The sequence below is a fragment of the Heterocephalus glaber genome, unplaced genomic scaffold (assembly GCF_053883595.1).
Source record: "Heterocephalus glaber isolate CG9 unplaced genomic scaffold, H.glaber_assembly_v1.0 deba00001472, whole genome shotgun sequence".
Taxonomy (NCBI): domain Eukaryota; kingdom Metazoa; phylum Chordata; class Mammalia; order Rodentia; family Bathyergidae; genus Heterocephalus; species Heterocephalus glaber.
The window spans coordinates 84917741-84937830 of record NW_028258315.1 but is presented as its reverse complement, the minus strand read 5'-3'; the positions used below and the strand labels follow the sequence as shown (position 1 = coordinate 84937830).

The 20090-nt window shown below is 34.0% G+C and overlaps 1 protein-coding gene across 14 annotated transcripts in view; it reads right to left on the bottom strand.

The window, feature by feature from the left end:
- Tbc1d5 (TBC1 domain family member 5) overlaps positions 1–20090 on the bottom strand; it is a 630984-nt gene that overhangs the window by 79068 nt on the left and 531826 nt on the right. For all 14 annotated transcript variants that reach the window (XM_087181487.1, XM_087181491.1, XM_087181488.1 and 11 more), the window contains one exon: positions 1825–1910. In XM_087181487.1, the coding sequence (XP_087037613.1) occupies positions 1825–1910 (86 nt within the window). The remainder of the gene's footprint in view (positions 1–1824; positions 1911–20090) is intronic.

Genomic DNA, 20090 nt, shown 5'->3' with positions numbered 1-20090 from the left:
GGGATAGGGAACAGGGGAGAAGACAAACAGGGAGATGAACAGTGGCCTATTTGAGATGATGCTTTGGCAGAGCTCTAAGTCAGGAAGAGGCATGGGAAGATGTGGGTAGGAGGAGTGCTCCAATAGGAGGGAAGAGTATAGGCCCCCTAATAAGATCAAGAAACAAGAGAGGGCTAATGCGGCTGTGTGGCATGGTTGTAAAGACAAGGTGAGATTAGGAGATGATGGCAAGAAGAATAGGAAAGGGCCTCAGGAAGACAATTATCAATGGCAATGAGAAGGCTTTTGAGGGGTTTAAGTAGAGATGTGATATGCTTTCTGTAAATTTAAATTTCTCTGGCTATTTTGTGAAAATTGATCTTGTAGAGGTTGAAGGGTAACAAGGAACTCAGTTAGAAGGGTCTTGTTATAAAAAAGATCCTAAAATACTTTGGCCTTTTTAAACATACCAAAATTAAATACCTGACACAATAGGGAGCAAAAATAAGTAAACAAACTGTAAGATTCTTGAGGGTAGGGATTTGTGTATATTTGTTCACTCAGTATCTGTACTGTAGTGGCTAAAATAGCCAAGAGTCTGCCACAACAAAATTATGTACATGGAATAGCTTTTTATTTGGAACCGGGACTCAGATGAAATGAATTGGTCTCAAAATTACAGAGTATATAAAAATATGGACAGATTTCAATTGAAGCTGAGTAGTTTTATAATAACATATTGTTTTTACTGTTATCACAAATTTTAAATTTAAAATTTAGCCACTTTATTGTAAACTGCTTCTCATCCCTTAGGCCAGTGATGGTGAACTTTTTAGCAATGAGAGCTCAAACTCTAACCCAAAACCCTCTTACTTATCACAAAATGCCACCACTGCAACTAAATCTGAATACTGAGGTTTTAGTTTAGAAAAAACAACTCATACATTAACATTTTTTGTTTTGAAAGAAAAACATAACACGTGTGCCGCAGGTTCTCCATCACTGCCTTAGACTATAAGTTCCTATATGGCAGGCATTTTAATTCTTCAATAGAACACAATGTGCATATGCATTGCATGAATGAATATTCAGGCTGTTGGAACTCTACTGAAGGAAAACTAGCACATACGTAAAATGTTTAAGCCAGAAAATTCGAACAACTTAGCAGTATTTATCATTTCTAACATTTTAGTCTTCCAGAGTAAACTTTGAAATTATATTATAATTTGAAATGATTCTGGTTTGACAAGTTAACTCTTGAGACATCTGAATATAGTATTATGAAAGAACAAAACTGTTCATCAAACCTTTATGCCAATGTTAATTTCTTTAAAAAGCAGAATTTTAATGTTTTTATTCCTAGAGTGACCCTTAAAGTTTCTGTGTTTGCGATCAGAAATGCACACAAAAGATGCATTTATAAGCTTATTGTGCAGCTCTAAAGACAGTTGGGAAACCCAATTTTAATTTTGTTACTGAAATAATTTAAAATATATTATAAAACTGCCTCTTTTCAATGAACAGCAAGGATCTAGAAGGAGATTATACCAAATAGGCACAATTTATTCAGGTTTATTATTGTTAGAGAAATGAAGTTGCCTAACTTCAAACTGCAAATAAAGTACTTTTACATTTATTTAATTTTTCATGTTACCACCAATATCAAAGTATACCATTTTCTTATGCCTTAAAAAAACTTAGATAATTCAACAAAGATCCATTATGCATATTAGTCATTGATATGCTAAAATATGAAAACACATTTCAGAAAATGTGTAAAATTTTCCGATGGCCTCTGAGAATGTGTTTGTAGTTTAGAACTGTCATCAGAGCAAGAGCACTCACCGGCTTTTGTCCAGAAGGTCTGCGCCCCGCGCTTTGTAATAATCTAAATTGGGATGGAACTGATAAGCCACTGGTCTTGGATTTCTCTAAAGGAAAAAAAAGACAATAAATTGACATGGGTAAAACCATCTAAATTATTCATTAACATACAAAAGACAGAAATACCCTTTCTTCAGAAAATAATGCATATAAAATGAAATCTTAATTGTTTAAGTTCTTCCTTAACTGATCATTGTGCTCATTAGAACTGAAATTGTTTTAATATATTTTATTTTAACCTGTCTCACAGCTCAAATAGATTTATCCCCATCATTAGATTTATTTTTGATAACTTTGATCACTTAATGACTTTCCAAAACATGAGATAAAGTAAAAGCAAAGCTGAAAGTTTATATGAGATATAACACAAGCATAAACTGTGCTAAGGGGTAAGAGACAGAAAGTCTGAAAAAGTGCATTCTGGAGGAAGACTGTCACCGTTAGTTTTTGAGGATCAGAATGCTAAATATGTCCACTAGATGGCACACTGAGTCTTCCTACTCCTAAAAGGAATGTTATTTCAAAATTCAGCAATTCTTCTGAGGTCAGAAATTTCTATATCATCTATTCTTATGAGTTTAATAAGTGACCAAAACATATCAGGTAGTGGAAATATCAGCAGGATAAGCACTGAATTGACCAATGAACGTTTTCATAAAGGCAGCAATAATACTGTCCTTTCTGGCATTTAATATTATTTATAATAAAGTAGAAATGCCCTTGGATTATTAGGCCAGGCGTGTCCATTTAAAGCTGTTGTTATTTTTAACTATATTAATTATTTAAATGTATGAAGACCCTCACAGGTAAGTAAAAAAATTATTTTTGACATATTTACCGCATAATTTAAATGAATACCATCATCTCTAAAATGTTAAATTACATGTACTTTCCATAAAAAAGTTTTAAAAACTTATAAATATACTCTAATGCTTACCTAAACATATAAGATTCAAATAATAATTAGGTCTTTGCACCAGAGCATGCACTGTCCTGTAAGAGGTCTACCTGGACACAGAGAGGCTATATCTCATCTTAATGAAAAATTATTGATATGTTTATATATCAATCAATCTTTGCAGACATTATCCCAAATCACTGATAGACTTGCATGTAGGCATGGGGGGGAGAAGGGGATATAATTGCTAAGGTTAAATAGTTTGAAATTCATTCAGCTAACAAGCTGCATCTTAATGGCCATGATGGACCTTTTCTTTTCCTGGTGAAAAGAGAATATTTACATGTTCAACCCTTTCATATCTCTTCCAAGACAGCTCTAATCATCTGACAAAAATGACAATCCCTTGATTTAGCTCCAGCTACTACTCCACTGGTTTGGTATTCAACACAGTTCTACAATAATCAAATCTGAATTGCCTTGATGAAGATAACTGATGCTTCCATGACTACCATACTATTAAGTCTAACAGTGCAACTTTTCTCTTTCTAGGAAATGCATAGGTTTCCTCATGGTAGTTGATGACAACCTGGACCCGGGTACTGTATAATGGAAAAATAAAATTGAGGTTAAAGCCACTGGCAAACTGACAGCGCATTCAAGATTTATTTTAAAAATTAGTGTTCATAGGACTATCATTCATGACTAATCCTGCTCTTTATTCTCAGTACCTGGAAATATATTTTGTTTTTGCTAACATAAAAAGCTTTTTTCTTCTCTGACTTCCAACAAACTAATAAAGGATTATGTTACTTTTTGCAAGAAAATAATGAAAGAGGCGATCACATGGAGCAGTTTCTTGAAACATCTTTATAAAGAAATGACGAGCAATTCAAGACACAAGTGCTGATCTATCTAAGCACTTAAAGCCATTATTAGGAATAATGATACAACTTGAACGTATGAATGAGGCTCAAGTATTGCTTTCACTGAGACCTATTTAAACTCCTAGGAGATTTACTGGTATCAAAGGGAGAGATAAAGTACCAATGTATTGGAAGCAACAACAACAAAAGGTATCAAAAGATGATACTGAAAAACAACATATGAAATACTAAGAAAAAAAATCAGTTATGGTTGAAAGACATTCCATAGGGTTTTCTGTTAAGAAGATGATGTTATAGTATTTCTAAAACGTAAGTATACAAACAGATAATTTAGGCCAGCTGTCCAACTGAAATATAATGTGGGTCATAAATACAATTTAAAATATTCTAGCAGCTACATTTAAAATAAAAAAGAAAAGGGAAATAGATAAAATTACAAGTAATTTTATTAAGTCTATCCAAAAATTTAAATTTTGAGATACTTTATATTCTTTTTGTACAGTCTTTGAAATACAGTGTGTATTTTACACTTATATCTCAATTTGGACTTGGCAGAATTAAATGCTGAACAGCTACATGTGGCTTGTGTATTGGACAGCACAGAACTAAATGTCTGACTCATTGTGTAAACCACTGCATAGCCAGAAAAATCAACACATGGACATGAATAATTTAAAAAGGTATGGATACATTTACACATTAATGTTAATTTCTGATGGTTCTTCAATTTATGTATAATTGTTTTCTCTTTTTGAATAAGGATTTCAGAAGTCAAGAAACTTTAGAATATCTTCTCACACAAACAAAAACCAAATTAAGATAGGTTTAGATCATTGTTAAGCATAAATATATAAATACACATTAAAGGTAAAAGAGACAATTGGGACTACATACCAAAATGAAAACAATTGTTTCCCTAGGGGAATAAGGTTAGACAAATAGAATTCTAATGTCACATGGTTAAAATATTATAAAAGTTAAGAGATACTTGCTTTGCTTAAAGGATTTTTTTTTCCAAATAAAATTTTATAGAACTATCTAGTTCTTTCTAATTTTTAAAGATCTGGAATTTTCTTTAAAACATGAGTCACTAGAATTGTACCTATGTAAAACTCTGAGGAAGATCAGAGCCCAAGACATCTATAATTTCTTATTGTGCAGAACGTGTTAAGTCAACACCTTTAATATCATGTCTTTTTCAGTCCATTTTCACAGAGTCAGGATTTCTGACAATTAGACTCAATGTACACTTTTTAAAAAAATTCTTTTATTTTGATGAATTTTCCTTTGGAAGAAAACAAGTAGAATAGTAGTTTTATTATAGGAAACTAAGTTAGATAGAAATTAATATACAGGGCTGGGGATTTAGCTCAGTGGTTCCGCCACCTGCTCCGCAAGTGCAAGACCCAAGTTCGATCCCTGGTACCAAAAAAATAATAATATACAATCAGAGAGGGACTAGGCTCTCAAGGAAGTCAGGAGAAAATTAAAGACATCAGAATTGCGGCTGAAGGCACAGCTGAAAAGGCAAGACTCCAAGATAATGTCACAATCACCAGACTTGCATACTTCCCCAAGGGATAAGCAGAATTTGGGATTATACTGTAATTAGTACCACCCAGTCCATTATCTAGATATGCATCAGACACCTGGGTTGGTGACCAGAACACCTGGACCCATCCCTTCCCAAAAATATTCCTGTTTTAGGGGTCATGGATTATCCTTAGTTAATGCTGTCAGTCATATACCCTTGCTATGTGCCCTGCTTCCCTATATCTATGTTAGCTAAGCAAGTATGCTTGTAATTTTATTGGTTGATTACAGTTTGACCCACATTATACCTACATTATGATTTTGCTGTGTCAATTATCCCTGACAAAGGGTCTCACTGGCAATCCACTTGGGGGTCCTCCTATCCCTCAAGAGCTATTCCTTTTCTCCAATAAACCTTTTCTACTGTTAACCTTTGTCCTTTAGAATTCATTCTTTAATTTCAGAGGACACAAACTCCACACATCTGACATCTAACAGTTTGGGAGTTATATTTTTTCCTATATCATTATCTTATTGAATTCATATTGACTTTCATATGGAATATCAATTATATTCTATGATCTGGAAATTTTTCTCTCACTAGATGTTTAACTTGCAAATACAGTCCACCCTGGGTTTACCATGCCTTTCAAAGCTAACCAAGCAGGAAGGGCTCGAAATAAGCTAATTAACTACCTAAATCATTCAACTCTTTAAATGAGGTGTGATTGAAAAATATGGTGAAAGTTTGAATATTTTTGGTTTTTGCTTTATTGAGACAGTATCTCATTATGTAATTTAAACTGGCCTTAAGCTCACTATGTAGCCCAAATTTGAGGCAATCCTCCTGCCTCAGCCTCCTGTGTGCTGGTATTACACGCGTGCACCACCAAGCCTGGCTTAAAAGTTTTAAAATTAGAACAAGAGACACATTGTTGTTGCTTATCCCCTCAATATACTCCCCCTCACCTCAAACACACTTATCCCACTGATTTTGCTACTTTCTGAAGCAGTGCTAGAAGTCCTCCTTCATTAGGGTCTTTACTTGAGCTGTCATGGCCGACTTGATATTCTAAAACAATTCAAAACATTTACCTTTCATGGTCATTTTGACTTTGGAGAAGAGACAGAAGTCTCATGGTGCCAAAGCAAAATTAATGGTGGTAGAAATGAGAGAGTCCTAGAGGAAACTATATGGAAAATCAAGTCAAAACTAAATAAAACCTGTGACGCGTACTTCTCACTTCCCAAAACACTTTTATTAACAGCATGATCACAAAACAATTTCCAAATAGTATTTAATGATAGCAATCAATTAAGAGTTAAAACTGAAATCTTATCTGTCAGTTATAATTCATCTTGTTCGCTCCTGAGGTCTGTATTAAATGATTGAGACCTGCTCCTTAATGTAGTTTTAGGCAAGAGAAACACAGTGAACAAGCCCTCTCTCCCATATACTGCAATGGACATCTGCAGATCACTATGTAGTCTTCCCCCTCTCTACCCTACCCCTCATGGCAGCATTTCAATATTTTAAGTCAAACACATTTTGTTATGGTAGTATAACAATATTTGAATGTTAATTCACACTAAGAATAACTACAAGATGCTGCAAGAAGTACTATTCACCACAACATGGTACCTGACAATTTTCCTTGTTCTGAGCTTGGTAAAATCAAACTCATTCAAAAAGGTCATTACAATAGTACTTCTGTATTGAATTACTAATTCCTCTCCCTCTCTTCAAGATGCTATATCCTTTGGAACAAATAATGATATAGAGAGACTCCAGGAGGAAGAGTCTAATGTAGTCATTCTCCTTTAAACAGTTCAGTATCTTTCAAAGAGTTGGCTAATTATACATACATGTAGGACTGAAAAGAGCAAAGGGAAAGCAATTCCAGTGATACCAATTCTAATGTATTAATGTACCAGTAAGAATTAATGTTGAGTTATAGACTGAAAACAGAAACACTAGGTGTAACACTACTGGGTGAAAGAAGCGATCAAGTCAGTACTAGGCCTCCTGCTCCACTCATCATCACCAACTGTGAGGACATAAGCTACACTTCTAGCTCTAGTTTCATCATCTGCAAAACTGCAGCAAGGATTAAAAGAGCAAAGAAAATTAAGTGCACAGCATAATGTCAGGTACTTGATAAAAACTCATTGAAATGGAAGCCATGAATACCTCTGATATCACCAAGTACAGACAGACTTTGACAAAAAGCAGACTTGACAGTTTGACAACCTAAAAACTATGATATTAAATAGAGAAAGTAATGTTTTATATCTCTGATAATCATATATACATTTAGGATAAGCACTGTCAAACATTACATGTAGTTTCATAGCAGAAACACGTTATCTAGGAAGATAGATAATGCACACTGGATTTGAGAAAAGGCTCTGAATAGGAGCACATATATTTATAAATTTAAAAAAGGTAAAATCATACTATTAATGCAATATTTGTTAGTTTATGAGATTATAATAACCAAAATGATATATTTCCTGCAATATGGCCAAGTTTTTATCATTTTTATCATCTATTGGTCATGATTTTTACATTCAACTGATAAAGTTCTTATAGTACTTAATAGAAAAAAGTTCTATTTGTAGTATAATATGTGTTTGGCATGAGGAATATATTTGACAAATGAATTACTTATTTTTCTTTCTCCTAATATTTTGCTACCAAATCTTAATTTCTATAGCGTGCTAGATTAGAAAAGGAGAAAAAGAATAAGGCTCAGAAGGAGAAACAGCACTGTAAAAACACATCGAATGTTTCTCTTTAATGAAAAATGAGACCCTATTTTAGTGAACATATTATTTCCACAAAGCTGGGGGGAAAGCAACCGTCATTAGAAAAATGAATTGCTCAGCTGTTTATAAGCAAAAAGCTCTGGGGGAATTTCTTAGGACCCCAAAGGCAAAGCATTACAGGGTTATGCAGACATATGTTGCAGGTGTTTTAGGGGAGACAGGTGGGCAAACCTCAGCCATGGAAGAGGAGTTAGTTTAGTATGCTGTAACTGAAATGAGATAACCTAAATGCATCCAAGTGCAGGATTGCCATGGCACAAGTGAACTAGAGCTATAGAGCAAAAACTCTCATGAAAATAATTATCCTGTCAGTGCCAAGCAAACAGAATTTTTCTCTTTTTGTAGTTTTATAGAAAACAAACACTGCCAATTACTTTTTTAAAAAACTAAAGGTGTTTTAAATCTGGAACAAAAAAACAGCCTGAAATAGCAATAATTATCCAAAAAAGATAAGGATGAAGTATTGTTGCCTTTATTTAAACAAATATTCCTAAGGAGACAGTTTGTTGTAATATTCCCTCTTTAGTTTACTAGGCAACATTAGATTTATCATAATTCTCCTAAAGCCTAAGATATTTCTATATTAAAATGCTAATTTTGCCTTTTCTTTTGCCTGTAATTAAAGCCGGAGAAATTGTTGTCTGATTCTCACTGATTGCTAGAGGGTTCACAAAGGTTTCACCATTTCTGTCCCTTACTGCCACATACTGCCCTCTTCATTAAATAAAGATACAGTGATATAGTAGATCAAAAAGGTAAGCATTTTAATTCTACAGGCTCAGAAAATTCTTTTTAAAATACACATACACACACACCAATAATATTGGTGTGTTAATATTGCCATTAAACTTAGACTAAGTATTTTTTTTGTCATTACCTAAGAGTTGATTTTCTTATATCACTGCAAGACAAGACTCGTTATACTATAATAGTAAATTATACTATAATAGTAAATAATACTATAATTTATAGTAGTATATCGAGCCATCTCTTCCCAATTAAGCCATTGTTATTCTTTTAATCAACCTATAGCTCAAATTAATTTCAAATACTTAGGATAAAATATAGTCACAAAACATCAGATTTGGAAAAATGAAACATGAAACCCAGAATATTTGAATATAATGCATTCATCGAGTTAACACAGATCTTCATAAACAATAATATAAATCCTTGTAACTTCGTGGTAAATAAGAATATTACTTCAGTACCAAAATCTGGCATACACTAAGAATTCCTATGTATTTTGATAAGAAATATATATTATGAATAGAAAGTATTAAAACTCTTAGAGCAGATTGATGGAAATTGACAGAAAAACTGACAAAAAAATTTAGGTAATTTTCATCTGTGCAACTATAGATTAAAACTTTTAAAGAGAAAATTTATTAGAGAAAGTTAAAAAAAAAAGAAGCAAAAACACTGTTAATTGGGTAAAGTCACAGACAAAACCTCTGAACTCATGCCAGCCTCATTTTACATACTGAATAAGCTCAAATCCCTAAAGTGATATCCCCATCTATACCCTGGCAAGCTGAGATCTCAGATGGCAGAGAAACATTTTAAACCACCTGTGCGTTATGCTTGACTCTAGCTTCATACAATAAATAGACACCAAAAGAAAAATAAAAATGTTTCCTTTTTGTAATGTATTTAGTTTTAAATTTAGCATGCAGGAAGATGTCAGAGTAACATACCTCTTCAATCCCACCCCAACTTGCTACTTATAGGTACAGAAAATAGGAATTTGGGTCTACAAATCTTCTTTGTTACTAAATCTGGCTCAAAATATTACTTTTAGGTAACTGGTTAGCATTTTTTAGTAGTACTCAACTATTCATGTTTTTCTTTCCTTTAGTGACAGTAGAATAATAGGTGGGGTTTAAAGATATTTTGGAAACCCATTTGTGTGATCCTAAAAGTAGTTTCCCATCTTTTTTCCTTCTTTTCTTCCTCTCTTCTTTCCTGCTTTCTTTCTCCTTCCCTCCCCCTCCTTTTCTTTCCTTGTATTTTCCCTAATTTTCTTTATTTAAAGGAAAAAAGGGGTGAGGTAACCTCAAAAAAATTCCTAAATAACCCACAATTTAGGAATAGACAATGAATTTAAGTCCTTGGTATAACAATTAGCATTGCAAATTTCTATTTTTAGAAGTATTAAAATAATTTATTCAAATTATCATATAAACAGAAACAATTTAAAATAGTTTTAGGATTTTTGGACCCCCAATAATAAGATCCTATTGGCCTGAGAATCCTGGTTTGAGAAACTCTGACCCAATCTTTCTTCGCCTATTATTTTCCCTTTTCAAAAATCTGCTTTTCAATTGCCACTGCAACAAAAACTAAGATTTTATATAGTTAGACCTGGGAAAAGGAATCTTCCATAGCCACACTTCTCATGCAATTCTGGGAATAATTTCAATGATAAAGCATCTTAAAGTTAAAAGTTCATTTATTATATTAAAAACCCTACCCTAATTAAGGTCATTTGCTTACACAACTTTTTGTGATGCTTTTTAGTGTTTCACTAAAGCTTCAATATTGAACTTTGAAATTTCTAAGGGAGTGATCAGAATGCAAATACAAATAACACAGATATTTGAGTTAAACTTTCCTGACCCTATTCTCTACATAAGAGTGTCAAGTTAGACTATAGAGACATCTGGCTTGGCTTTACATAGTGGGCTTTTGCCTTTTCTTGACTTTTTAATTATAGATTCATATATCATGAAAAGAAAAGATGTAAATTTCTCCAGTAAAATATTTTCTTTTGAAGTCAATAACCTTTGCTACAGCTCAGTTTTAAATACAAGGGCCCCTCACACCACTGGCACACCAATTGCAAGTCATTCATAATACTCATGCTACAAGAACATAGTCTTTTTTTGTACCACAAACTGTTATGTTTTCTGGTGAAGACTTTGGCCTTCTTTTTCAGAATAATGTTTTTAAATGCATAAAGTAAAACATACAGGGTTATACACGAAACCAACTATATAGAAAAACGGTAATAAAATATTAGATGGATTTGTAACAGTAGCATATGCTTTTATATGAATTTACTAAATAACAAGTCATAGTGGCTGCTCTAACCATTACTGTAATTTCTAAGTTGTGCTAAATGTAAATGGTATTTCAATATACATTCACCAACTGTAATGTGACAAAGTATCTGTGATTGCTGTCAGTGACAATGTTTCAGGTCCTGTTAATACTACTGTGGTTGTCTTCACCAATATTTGCAAAAAATACAAATTTTATTAAGGGCCTAGTGAAAATTATGATAAAAATTTTCCAATCCAAGTTCTTAGATCTTTGAATTCCACCCATAGTTCATATGGGGGGCCTGAAGTCTCTCCTCAGAAATCTAAAGGTGATTTTCCTCTTAGGAAAGTTCAGTTTTATGAGTACCACAGCAGTAGTTTATTAACCCTTTTTTCTATGCATATGTGTAGATATGGTAGTCAAAATATCAAAGAACTAGGATAGCATAGCCAGATATCAATCAGGACTGACAGTGACACAGGAGGAAATGCCTAGAGAGTCCATGCTATGCCAGGCTTCAACCCCTCTGATGCTGCATATATTTTTTTTACTTAAAGAAGTACTTCACCATTTTAATAATTGGTATAGTGACAATATCAGCTGCATGCCAGCCAGCCCTGGAGAGGAGTAATATTTAGGAGTGGGATATATTTAGAGGTATAAGTTTTGTCCTGGATAACATCCAGTGCCTCATCTAAAGAGTAAGAAGTGAGTATAGAAGGAGGATGAATGTGGGGGTCATGAGGCAGTGTTCAGTTACAATGAAGCAAGCTGCTACTTCTGGAGAATCCATTTTTTTCTGTGCTAATTGATCTGAGAGAGTTTCCATTGGTGACAGCAAAGGGATTTGTAGAGGGCTCCTTCAGAAGTAGAGCTGTCTACTCTACTCACAACTTTTTTTTCTTTTAAGAGGTAGCTAAACTTTCTCAGTCTACAGCTAGAAATACTTAAAGAAAATAGCTCTCTTTTTAGAGGTCATTTGGGATCTAAGGCCCCTCTGGTTGAAATTCTGAAGCAGTGAGGAGGGTTGTATAGTACACCATGATTTACGAAGACTGGGCAAGATAGTATGCCTTAGAAACATTAAGTAATCAATAGAGCTAGGAAAGGACAATCTTTGGAGGCTATTCTTTTTTCTAGTAGGTATCTTCTGTGTGAAAGTATTGAGCTCTAGCTTCCTTGTGGATATTCATTTAAAACACCCTGGAAAGAGAGAAATTTTTAAATATCAGGAGATAACATATATAAAAACACACAAAGTATGTTTTTGTGTAAATATCTTTTAAAAAGAAGTAGTTTGCAGAAACTGAAAAGTTAATTCTAAAATTCATAATGGAAAAGCTAGCAACTTGAAAGAACTACAGTAATTTTAAAAAGTTAAACAGTATTCATGAATGCATATGTTGTGATTTAAAAATTTACCATAAAGCTATGATAATCAGTAGAGTGTGGTACAGACATACAGATCAATGACACAACATCAAGAGTACAGAAAGAAAGCATCACATTTATGGTCTTGATTTTGACAGAGATGAAAGGCAATTCAACAGGGGTCAACCTCTTAGAGGAAAGAACATGAATACATCTTTGTGATCTTGAGTTCAGCAATGATTTCTTAGATATGACACTATCAGCACAAATGATAAAAGAGAAAACTGATAAGTTAAACTGGGTCAAAATTAGAAACATTTATGAAAGGACACAATTAAGAAAGTGAAAATATGACCCACAGATGAAAGAAAATATTTGCAAATCATATACATGTAATAAAAGTCTTATAATCAGAATATATAAAGAACTCTTACAACTCAATGATAAAAAGACAACCAAGTTCAAAATGGAAAAAGCATCTGCAAAGACATTTCTCTAAAGATGTACAAATGGCCATTAAGCACATGAAAAAATGTTCAAAACAACTGGTCATCAGGGAAATGCAAATCAAAAGTACAATGAAATACAATTTTATGCACTTTAGAAGGAATATTAAATGTTGGTAAGATGTGGAGAAACTGGAACCCTCAGATATTGCTGGGTAGGAATGTAAAATAGTGCATTCATTTTGGAAAATAGTTTGGCAAGTCTTTAATTTGTTAAATGAAGAGTTACCATATGACTCAGCAATTCCATACTTAGGTAAGTGCACAGAGTAATAAAAATACATGTCCACACAAAAAATAGCACAGAAAACGTTCACAGTAGCATCATTCATAATAGTTAAAGAGTAGAAACAATCCAAAGATCTGATAAGTAATAATAAACTAAGTGTGGTATATCCACAATGGAATGTTATTTGGCAATGAAAATGAATTAAATGTGGCTAATATGTTTTAACTAAGTATGGATAAATGAAAAAAACATTATGTTAAGTTAAAAAAGCCAGTCACAGAAGATGTACATTATATCTCATTTACACAAGATATCCAGATTAGGAAAACTACAGAGACAGAAAGCAGAATAGTGGTGACCTAAGATGAGGTGAAGGTGAAGGGGTGGGAAGGGAATTTCAGGTTTGGGGCCATGAGTAGGAAATGACTGCTAATGGGTACAAGGTTTCATTCTGGGGTGATGAATGTGTTCTAGTTAGATTATTATGATGATGTAAAATTTTTTGAATATATTAAAATTCACTGGATTCTGTGCTCCTTCCTGCCCCCAGGAGAAGAAAAGGATTGATGCAGAAGGGGAAGAGATATTTTTTCATACTTTGTATCTTTCTATACCCTTGTAATTTCTTTATTATGTGCTCTTTTACTCCTCACTCCTTATGAACAGATATTGTCTCTGCAATAGTTTTAAAGGCAAGGCCATTTCTGATTTCTTCTTTATACTTCCTTGCATTAATTAAAAATAAAACTTGTTTAATGTTATTCAAAAGAAAATAACAGATGTAAAGTAGTATATTTTTTTATCTTTGTATTAAATGTATCCTATCATAAGTTAAATAGATATGCAAAATATTTAAAAGCCTGCTGAATTTATTACTCTTTTATCAAAAGTTTGTCATACAGTGTGATTTGTTTTTAGCCAACCTTTCTGACCTCTTGTAAGAGCGACTTACTCTACAGAGTCCTTTGAAGATCTGGAAGTTCAATACCACAAGGCTGCCTCTAAAGGTTATCTGGAAACTTTAAACCAAATCCATTGTATGATACTAACAAGCACACATATATTTTCCACACCTGGTAGTAATTCTGTGTAATACTCTACAACTTTTTTTTTTTTTGTACTGGGGATTGAACTCGGGACCTTTCACTTGTGAAGCCGGTGGCGGAACCACTGAGCTAAATCCCCGGCCTCTGTGTAATACTCTTCATCTTTAATTCTTGCCCATTTCTCCTTCTATTCATCCCTCCACTACCTACCTCTCTGTATAAAAATCAAACCTCCATGTTTGGTATCATTTCAGACTGTTTTCTAGACTGAACCCCAGATCTGGGACATGAAAAATGAAAATGTGAGCCTGAGAAAGTTCTGCTATCCTGCCTCAGTGACTCCTGTGGCAAGCCCATAATGCAATGGAATGCATGACTGTCATAATTCAGACTCATCTTTTATAACTCCCTAATTTTCTCTCTAGTTCACAGGCAGACAGAATATCATGAGAATCACATTCTAGAAATTTAGGCCTGATTTTTTGTTCCTTTACTTTCTGCCTCAGTTATCAGCCAAGCTCCAATCACCAATCAGATGCAGCTCCAATTTCTTAGCATGGCATTCAAGATCCTCCATGATCTATCTGACACTAAAATTACCACACCACTCCCAAAGTACCCTGCATTTCACCCACAACTATTTATGGCCATACCCCATATGTCTAGAGTTTAGGTGAACTGTTCCCTTGGGTTACAATGGTCGAGTCACAATTCTCTGCCTACTGAGAATCCTCTCACTCTTAGTTCAGATACCACCTTTTACATAAAGCCTGCTATGAATTTCCATGTTATTCCCTTCTGGCCATTCTCACAGCACCCTAATCTTCAATTAATTGCTTGTGTGTTTCATACTGCCTTGTATTATGGTTAGTTGTACACATGTCTATCTTACACAGAAAGTGTAAATTCACTGAATGCAGAGCCCACATATGGATCACTGTAGACTTTCTATTCTAGTGAAGTGTCTGGCACATGGCATGTAGTCAATGACTTTGTCTATGAGCTAGATAAACCAAAAAGCTTGCCAAAGTCTGGCTTTTAAAGAAATACCTGCAGAGAAGAAGGGTGAGGATAAGTTCCTGCAGGTATGCATAACTAAAAGCAGATTCAGAGAGGAGACATTTCTTAAATGCCCTCTCAAGTCTTTCCTCCATAGAAGACATGCTAAGTTCAAAGATTTATAAGATGTTGCCATTCTTATCTCAGAAAGAAGCTCTGAAAAGGCTAACTGGTATAAACTGTGATCTCACATGGCTCTCAAAGATTTTCTGGATGAGCAGAATCTTAACTCACTTGATCTAGTTGTATTATCATGATCACAGTATAGCTAACAGAGAAGTCCATTGAATAGTCACAGAAGCAGACTATTGCAACAGGGGAAATTAGAAAGCAGAGTGTACACAGGTTGGCCATGACATTTGACTATTCTTGCTTGCTAGGTCATCTCACTAAGGAGTAGCCTGAATAGATGTGGGATGACACTGTTACAGAGTACAACACAGGTAATAGAGCTCACTGTTGTTTAATTGAGGTGAACTCCTTGAAGGCAGTGAGTTGCTGACTTTGTTTCGTTTTTGTGGTATGGGGTTTTTTTTGGATCTTCACAGAAGTTATTACAAGGAAACTGTGAAGGTGGGTGTAATTTTGAAACCAAGAAGTGCCATTAAAGCTGGAGCGAAAGGAAGATTGCAAAATTTTCAGCTGGCTAGAAGCAGATAGAGCAAACCAAACAGAGGCAAGAGAATATAGATGGAAAGAAACATCCTTCTGTTGCTCTTTATCAATGAATCCTTTTATCCAAATACTTTCTATTTCAGGGATTGTGCTACAGGGAAACACTGGTGATAAAACAATCAGGATCTTACCCTTAAGTAGTTTGATCATTAAATTAGAGGATGAGACAATCAAATTACACAGAGCAATGTTCTGTCTGTGATGAATGCTTAGGAAGAAGGTATATGACATTATAAAAAAGATACAGTAGGAAGATTTCATTTCATAAAGGAAATAAGCAAGACTTCCTAGATGGAATGGTGATCTGAAGGAATGGGCATTAATTATATTTCTATTTGCAGGGAGGTTCATGGAGAGAAGAGGTGAAGTTAGTGAGGCAAGGATGAACTTATTGCTGTTGTCTTTCTCAAGAGGTTCCATCAGCTATTATGTGACATCTTTTTCTGGACTGTACTATTTAATGATTAATGATATCTAGAACCTACAGAGCTTACCTGTATATAAAAGTACATAAAAGCAACATGTAATTTGAAAAAATTAACACATAATATACTATATTATTTAATCATTTAGAAGTTGTTCTATATAACTGGAAAGTTTGAAAATTAAGAGGTTTAAGGAAGAATCTGCTCATTTGTGAAGCATCAATTAAGTACTAAACTTAAAAGAAATAAAAATATGCTACACAAGAGGTCAAGCCAATTTAATCTTGTTTCATTCTCTTACAGAAAGTACATTAACATCAACTATTACTTCTTGTACCTAGTTGGTGCCATGGCATATGGTCCCTTTATAAATATGATTTCACAGTTACAGAATTTTAATAACAAACTTACTATTTTATAGGTAAAGAATTGGGTTCAGAATGGTTGTTGCTGATTTATTTTTCCCTGAGAATCCACACTATCTTCACTTCTCCCTTCTTAACTTCTCAACTCCATACAATCTTTTACTTGTCTTTATTATGTCACTTTTTCAGACTAAGAGAAGACTCTTATTTCTTCTTTTATTTTCTCCTGTACCCTAAATATGTCAGCAACTTTCAACAAAATTTACTTTTAATCTCAGTTGATCTTACTACATTTGTCACTAGTCATTTCTATATCCTAGGAATAGAAATATGCATGGATATATGCTTATGCAATTATGCCAGCTTTTCCTGGTTTTCTCACATTCTGAGTCTTCTCCATGTACTCTTTCTTACTGAAAACAGCATCTCTTTCTGTATTTCTTATGATTCTCTTCTCATTTCCCCAAAATACCATTCTTGGAGACCATTTTATATCTCCTGAACTATAATTAATATGCATAATCTAAGACTCCTAAGTCTGACTCTTTGGTCCAGATCCCTCCTTTGAGCTCTGGACAGACATTTCCAGTTGACCTTTGGACACATCTACCTGGGTATCTCATAACCTCCTTAAATCAACTCCTTAACCAACTTTGGTAAACACCTAGCCATCATCTGCAAACTTGCAGATATTTTTCTACCAATTCAATCAATACTTGGATACCTGGGAAATGGAAACAGTTGTTCCCTGTCCACAGTCAATTATTCACAAGTCCCTATTTATTTTTATTGGTACATTTTAGGTATGCAATTCATTTACATTTATCATTGGGTGCTTGTACCTGTACACGATATATCTTGGTTCTTATTTTTTTCCCCATTACCTGTGCGCCCTTCACCCCCTCCGCCCTTACCTATTTACATAGATTTCATTTCCATTTTTTTTTCTTTTCTCATAGTTTTTCCTTTCCCTCTTTTCCTTTCCCCTTCCCCTCCCTTTACTCCTTCGTCTTTGGACCTTTTTTCCTATTTCAAATTATCAATTAATTATTCATTTTAATCATTTTAACCCTTGTTTACACTATCAGTTTCTCACACTAGTGAAACTATTCAGTATTTACACGTGTCCTATTTATTTCACTTAAGAGTATGGCCTCAATATGCATCCATTTAGCTATAAATGACTCTAGTTTTTCGTTCTTTAAGACTGAGAAGTACTCCGTTTTATATAAAAAACATATTTTCTTTATCTAGTTTCCAGTTGATGGGCATTTGGGCTGCTTCCAAGCTTTAGCTATTACAAACTGTGCCGCTATGAACATGGGTTCACATATATCACTGTGGTATGATTCTTCTAATTCTTTTGGGAAGATACTCAGCAGGGGAATAGCTGGGTCAAATGGGGCCTCTAGTCCTAGTTCTCTGAGATATCTCCATACTGACTTCCACAGTGGTTGCACCAGTCTTCACTCCCATCAACAATGGAGAAGGGTTCCTTTCTTCCCACACCCCCACCAGCATTTGTTATTGGTTGATTTCTTGATAGCAGTATTCTTTCTAGGGTGAGGTGGAATCTCAGTGTTGTTTTCATCTGCATCTCTCGAATGACCAGTGATGTTGAACATTTTTTCATATATTTATTTGCTGCTTTTACTTCTTTGTCTGAGAAATTTCTGTTCATTTCAGATGCCCATTTTTGAATTGGGTCACAAGTCCCTATTTATATACTTAGGTTTTCCTTGAAGTTGCTTTCTACATTTTCTACTTTCAAGACACTCATAAATGTATTTTTAAAAAAGGAAAGAAGGAAGTGAGAATAGTAAAAAAAAAAATTTATATTTCACTATTTCTCATATGAAAAGAATAGCTCATAAAAATTATGCTAATTTCAATAAAAACACACATATGTACAAACACACATTAAATATTTCTTTTTTTTTTTGGTACTGGGGATCGAACTCGGGTCCTTGTGCTTGTGCAGCAGGCGGCAAAACCACTGAGCTAAATCCCCGGCCCCGACATTAAATATTTCTATGAAACCCTTTAGGGGACCAAACTGTATTACCTTTTTGATAATGAAACTCTCCTCCCCTCTTTAATCAAAGGCCCATTCCTTTTAAGTGACTATGTCTTGAGTATATATTAAAATTTTAGTTTTTATTAATGCCATTTCAAATACTGTTTCCTATGTAGTTCATTTCTAGAACTCATACGTAATTCAATAAGAGAGTTCAAATAAGATGTTATCAATTAAGTAGTTGCTCTCTGATTAGTAGCTAGCATTCTTGTCAGTGGGTCCTCTCATAAGGTACACTCAATTAGAACCTGTATTACACTCAATTAGAATCTGGCTGGGGTTCTCCAAATAGTAGCTGGAAAGATAGAGTAAAGATTCTACCCCTTTCTGGAGTGTATGAAAATATCTCCAGCCATTCCTGTCATTTTTCTGCATTCTTCAAATTTTTCCATTTGGTGCTATTCCCCAAAGAACCATGGATGCACCACAGAATGCCCACTTTTAAGTGGAATACATTTGAGATATTATTTTTATTGCTGTTGTTATAGAAAAAAATAGAGAAGTGATGAATAAGTTACTTGTACTGCAATGGGAACCTCAATAAAAGGCTAGAAAGAATCAAATCACTAACAGCTCCAATATCTAACAGTATAATGGATAGGCCTATGCTGACCATTTTGTGAAATACAGATTTAAACCTCATCAGTTCATAGCTCCTCAACACCTTGTCAGTAAACACTACAAAAGATAAACCTGAAGAACTGTCAAGAAAAAACAAAACAAAACAAAACAAAACTCCGAATGCAAGATGCAGAGAAAAAACCTGAAAACTGAACTCTTGATTTATTGAAGCAACCATGCATTAAACAGATGTTAGTGTTCATATCTCTAAAAAGGTGAGTGAGAAGATAATTATTTCCAATTTATCTCTTGAGAAATTAATTTTATTAAAGACTGGGAGTAAATCTGATGTGTGCACCCAAGAACTGTAGGAAGAGTCAAACTATAAAATTAACACAATGTGCAAGCATTCTTCAAGAAATCAGGAGATTTCTAGGTTAACAAGAGTTGCCTTATGCCTTAATATTGAATATAAGAGTCCACCAAAAAATGTATAAACACTTCAGGAAAAGAAAAACATGTAAAATATTTTAATAATAAATTTATTGTGACATCATGAGATTAATAAAAGTTACCTTTGGCCTGTAAAATTATAAGAGATGCTCAAAGTGGTGGCCATGAACTTCCAGACATTATTAGTATGGCCAACTGCTGCTTGGGTAACCTTGGTCATTGAGATTGCTGCACGTGCATTTTCAATTTCTTCTCTAAGAGCCAGCAG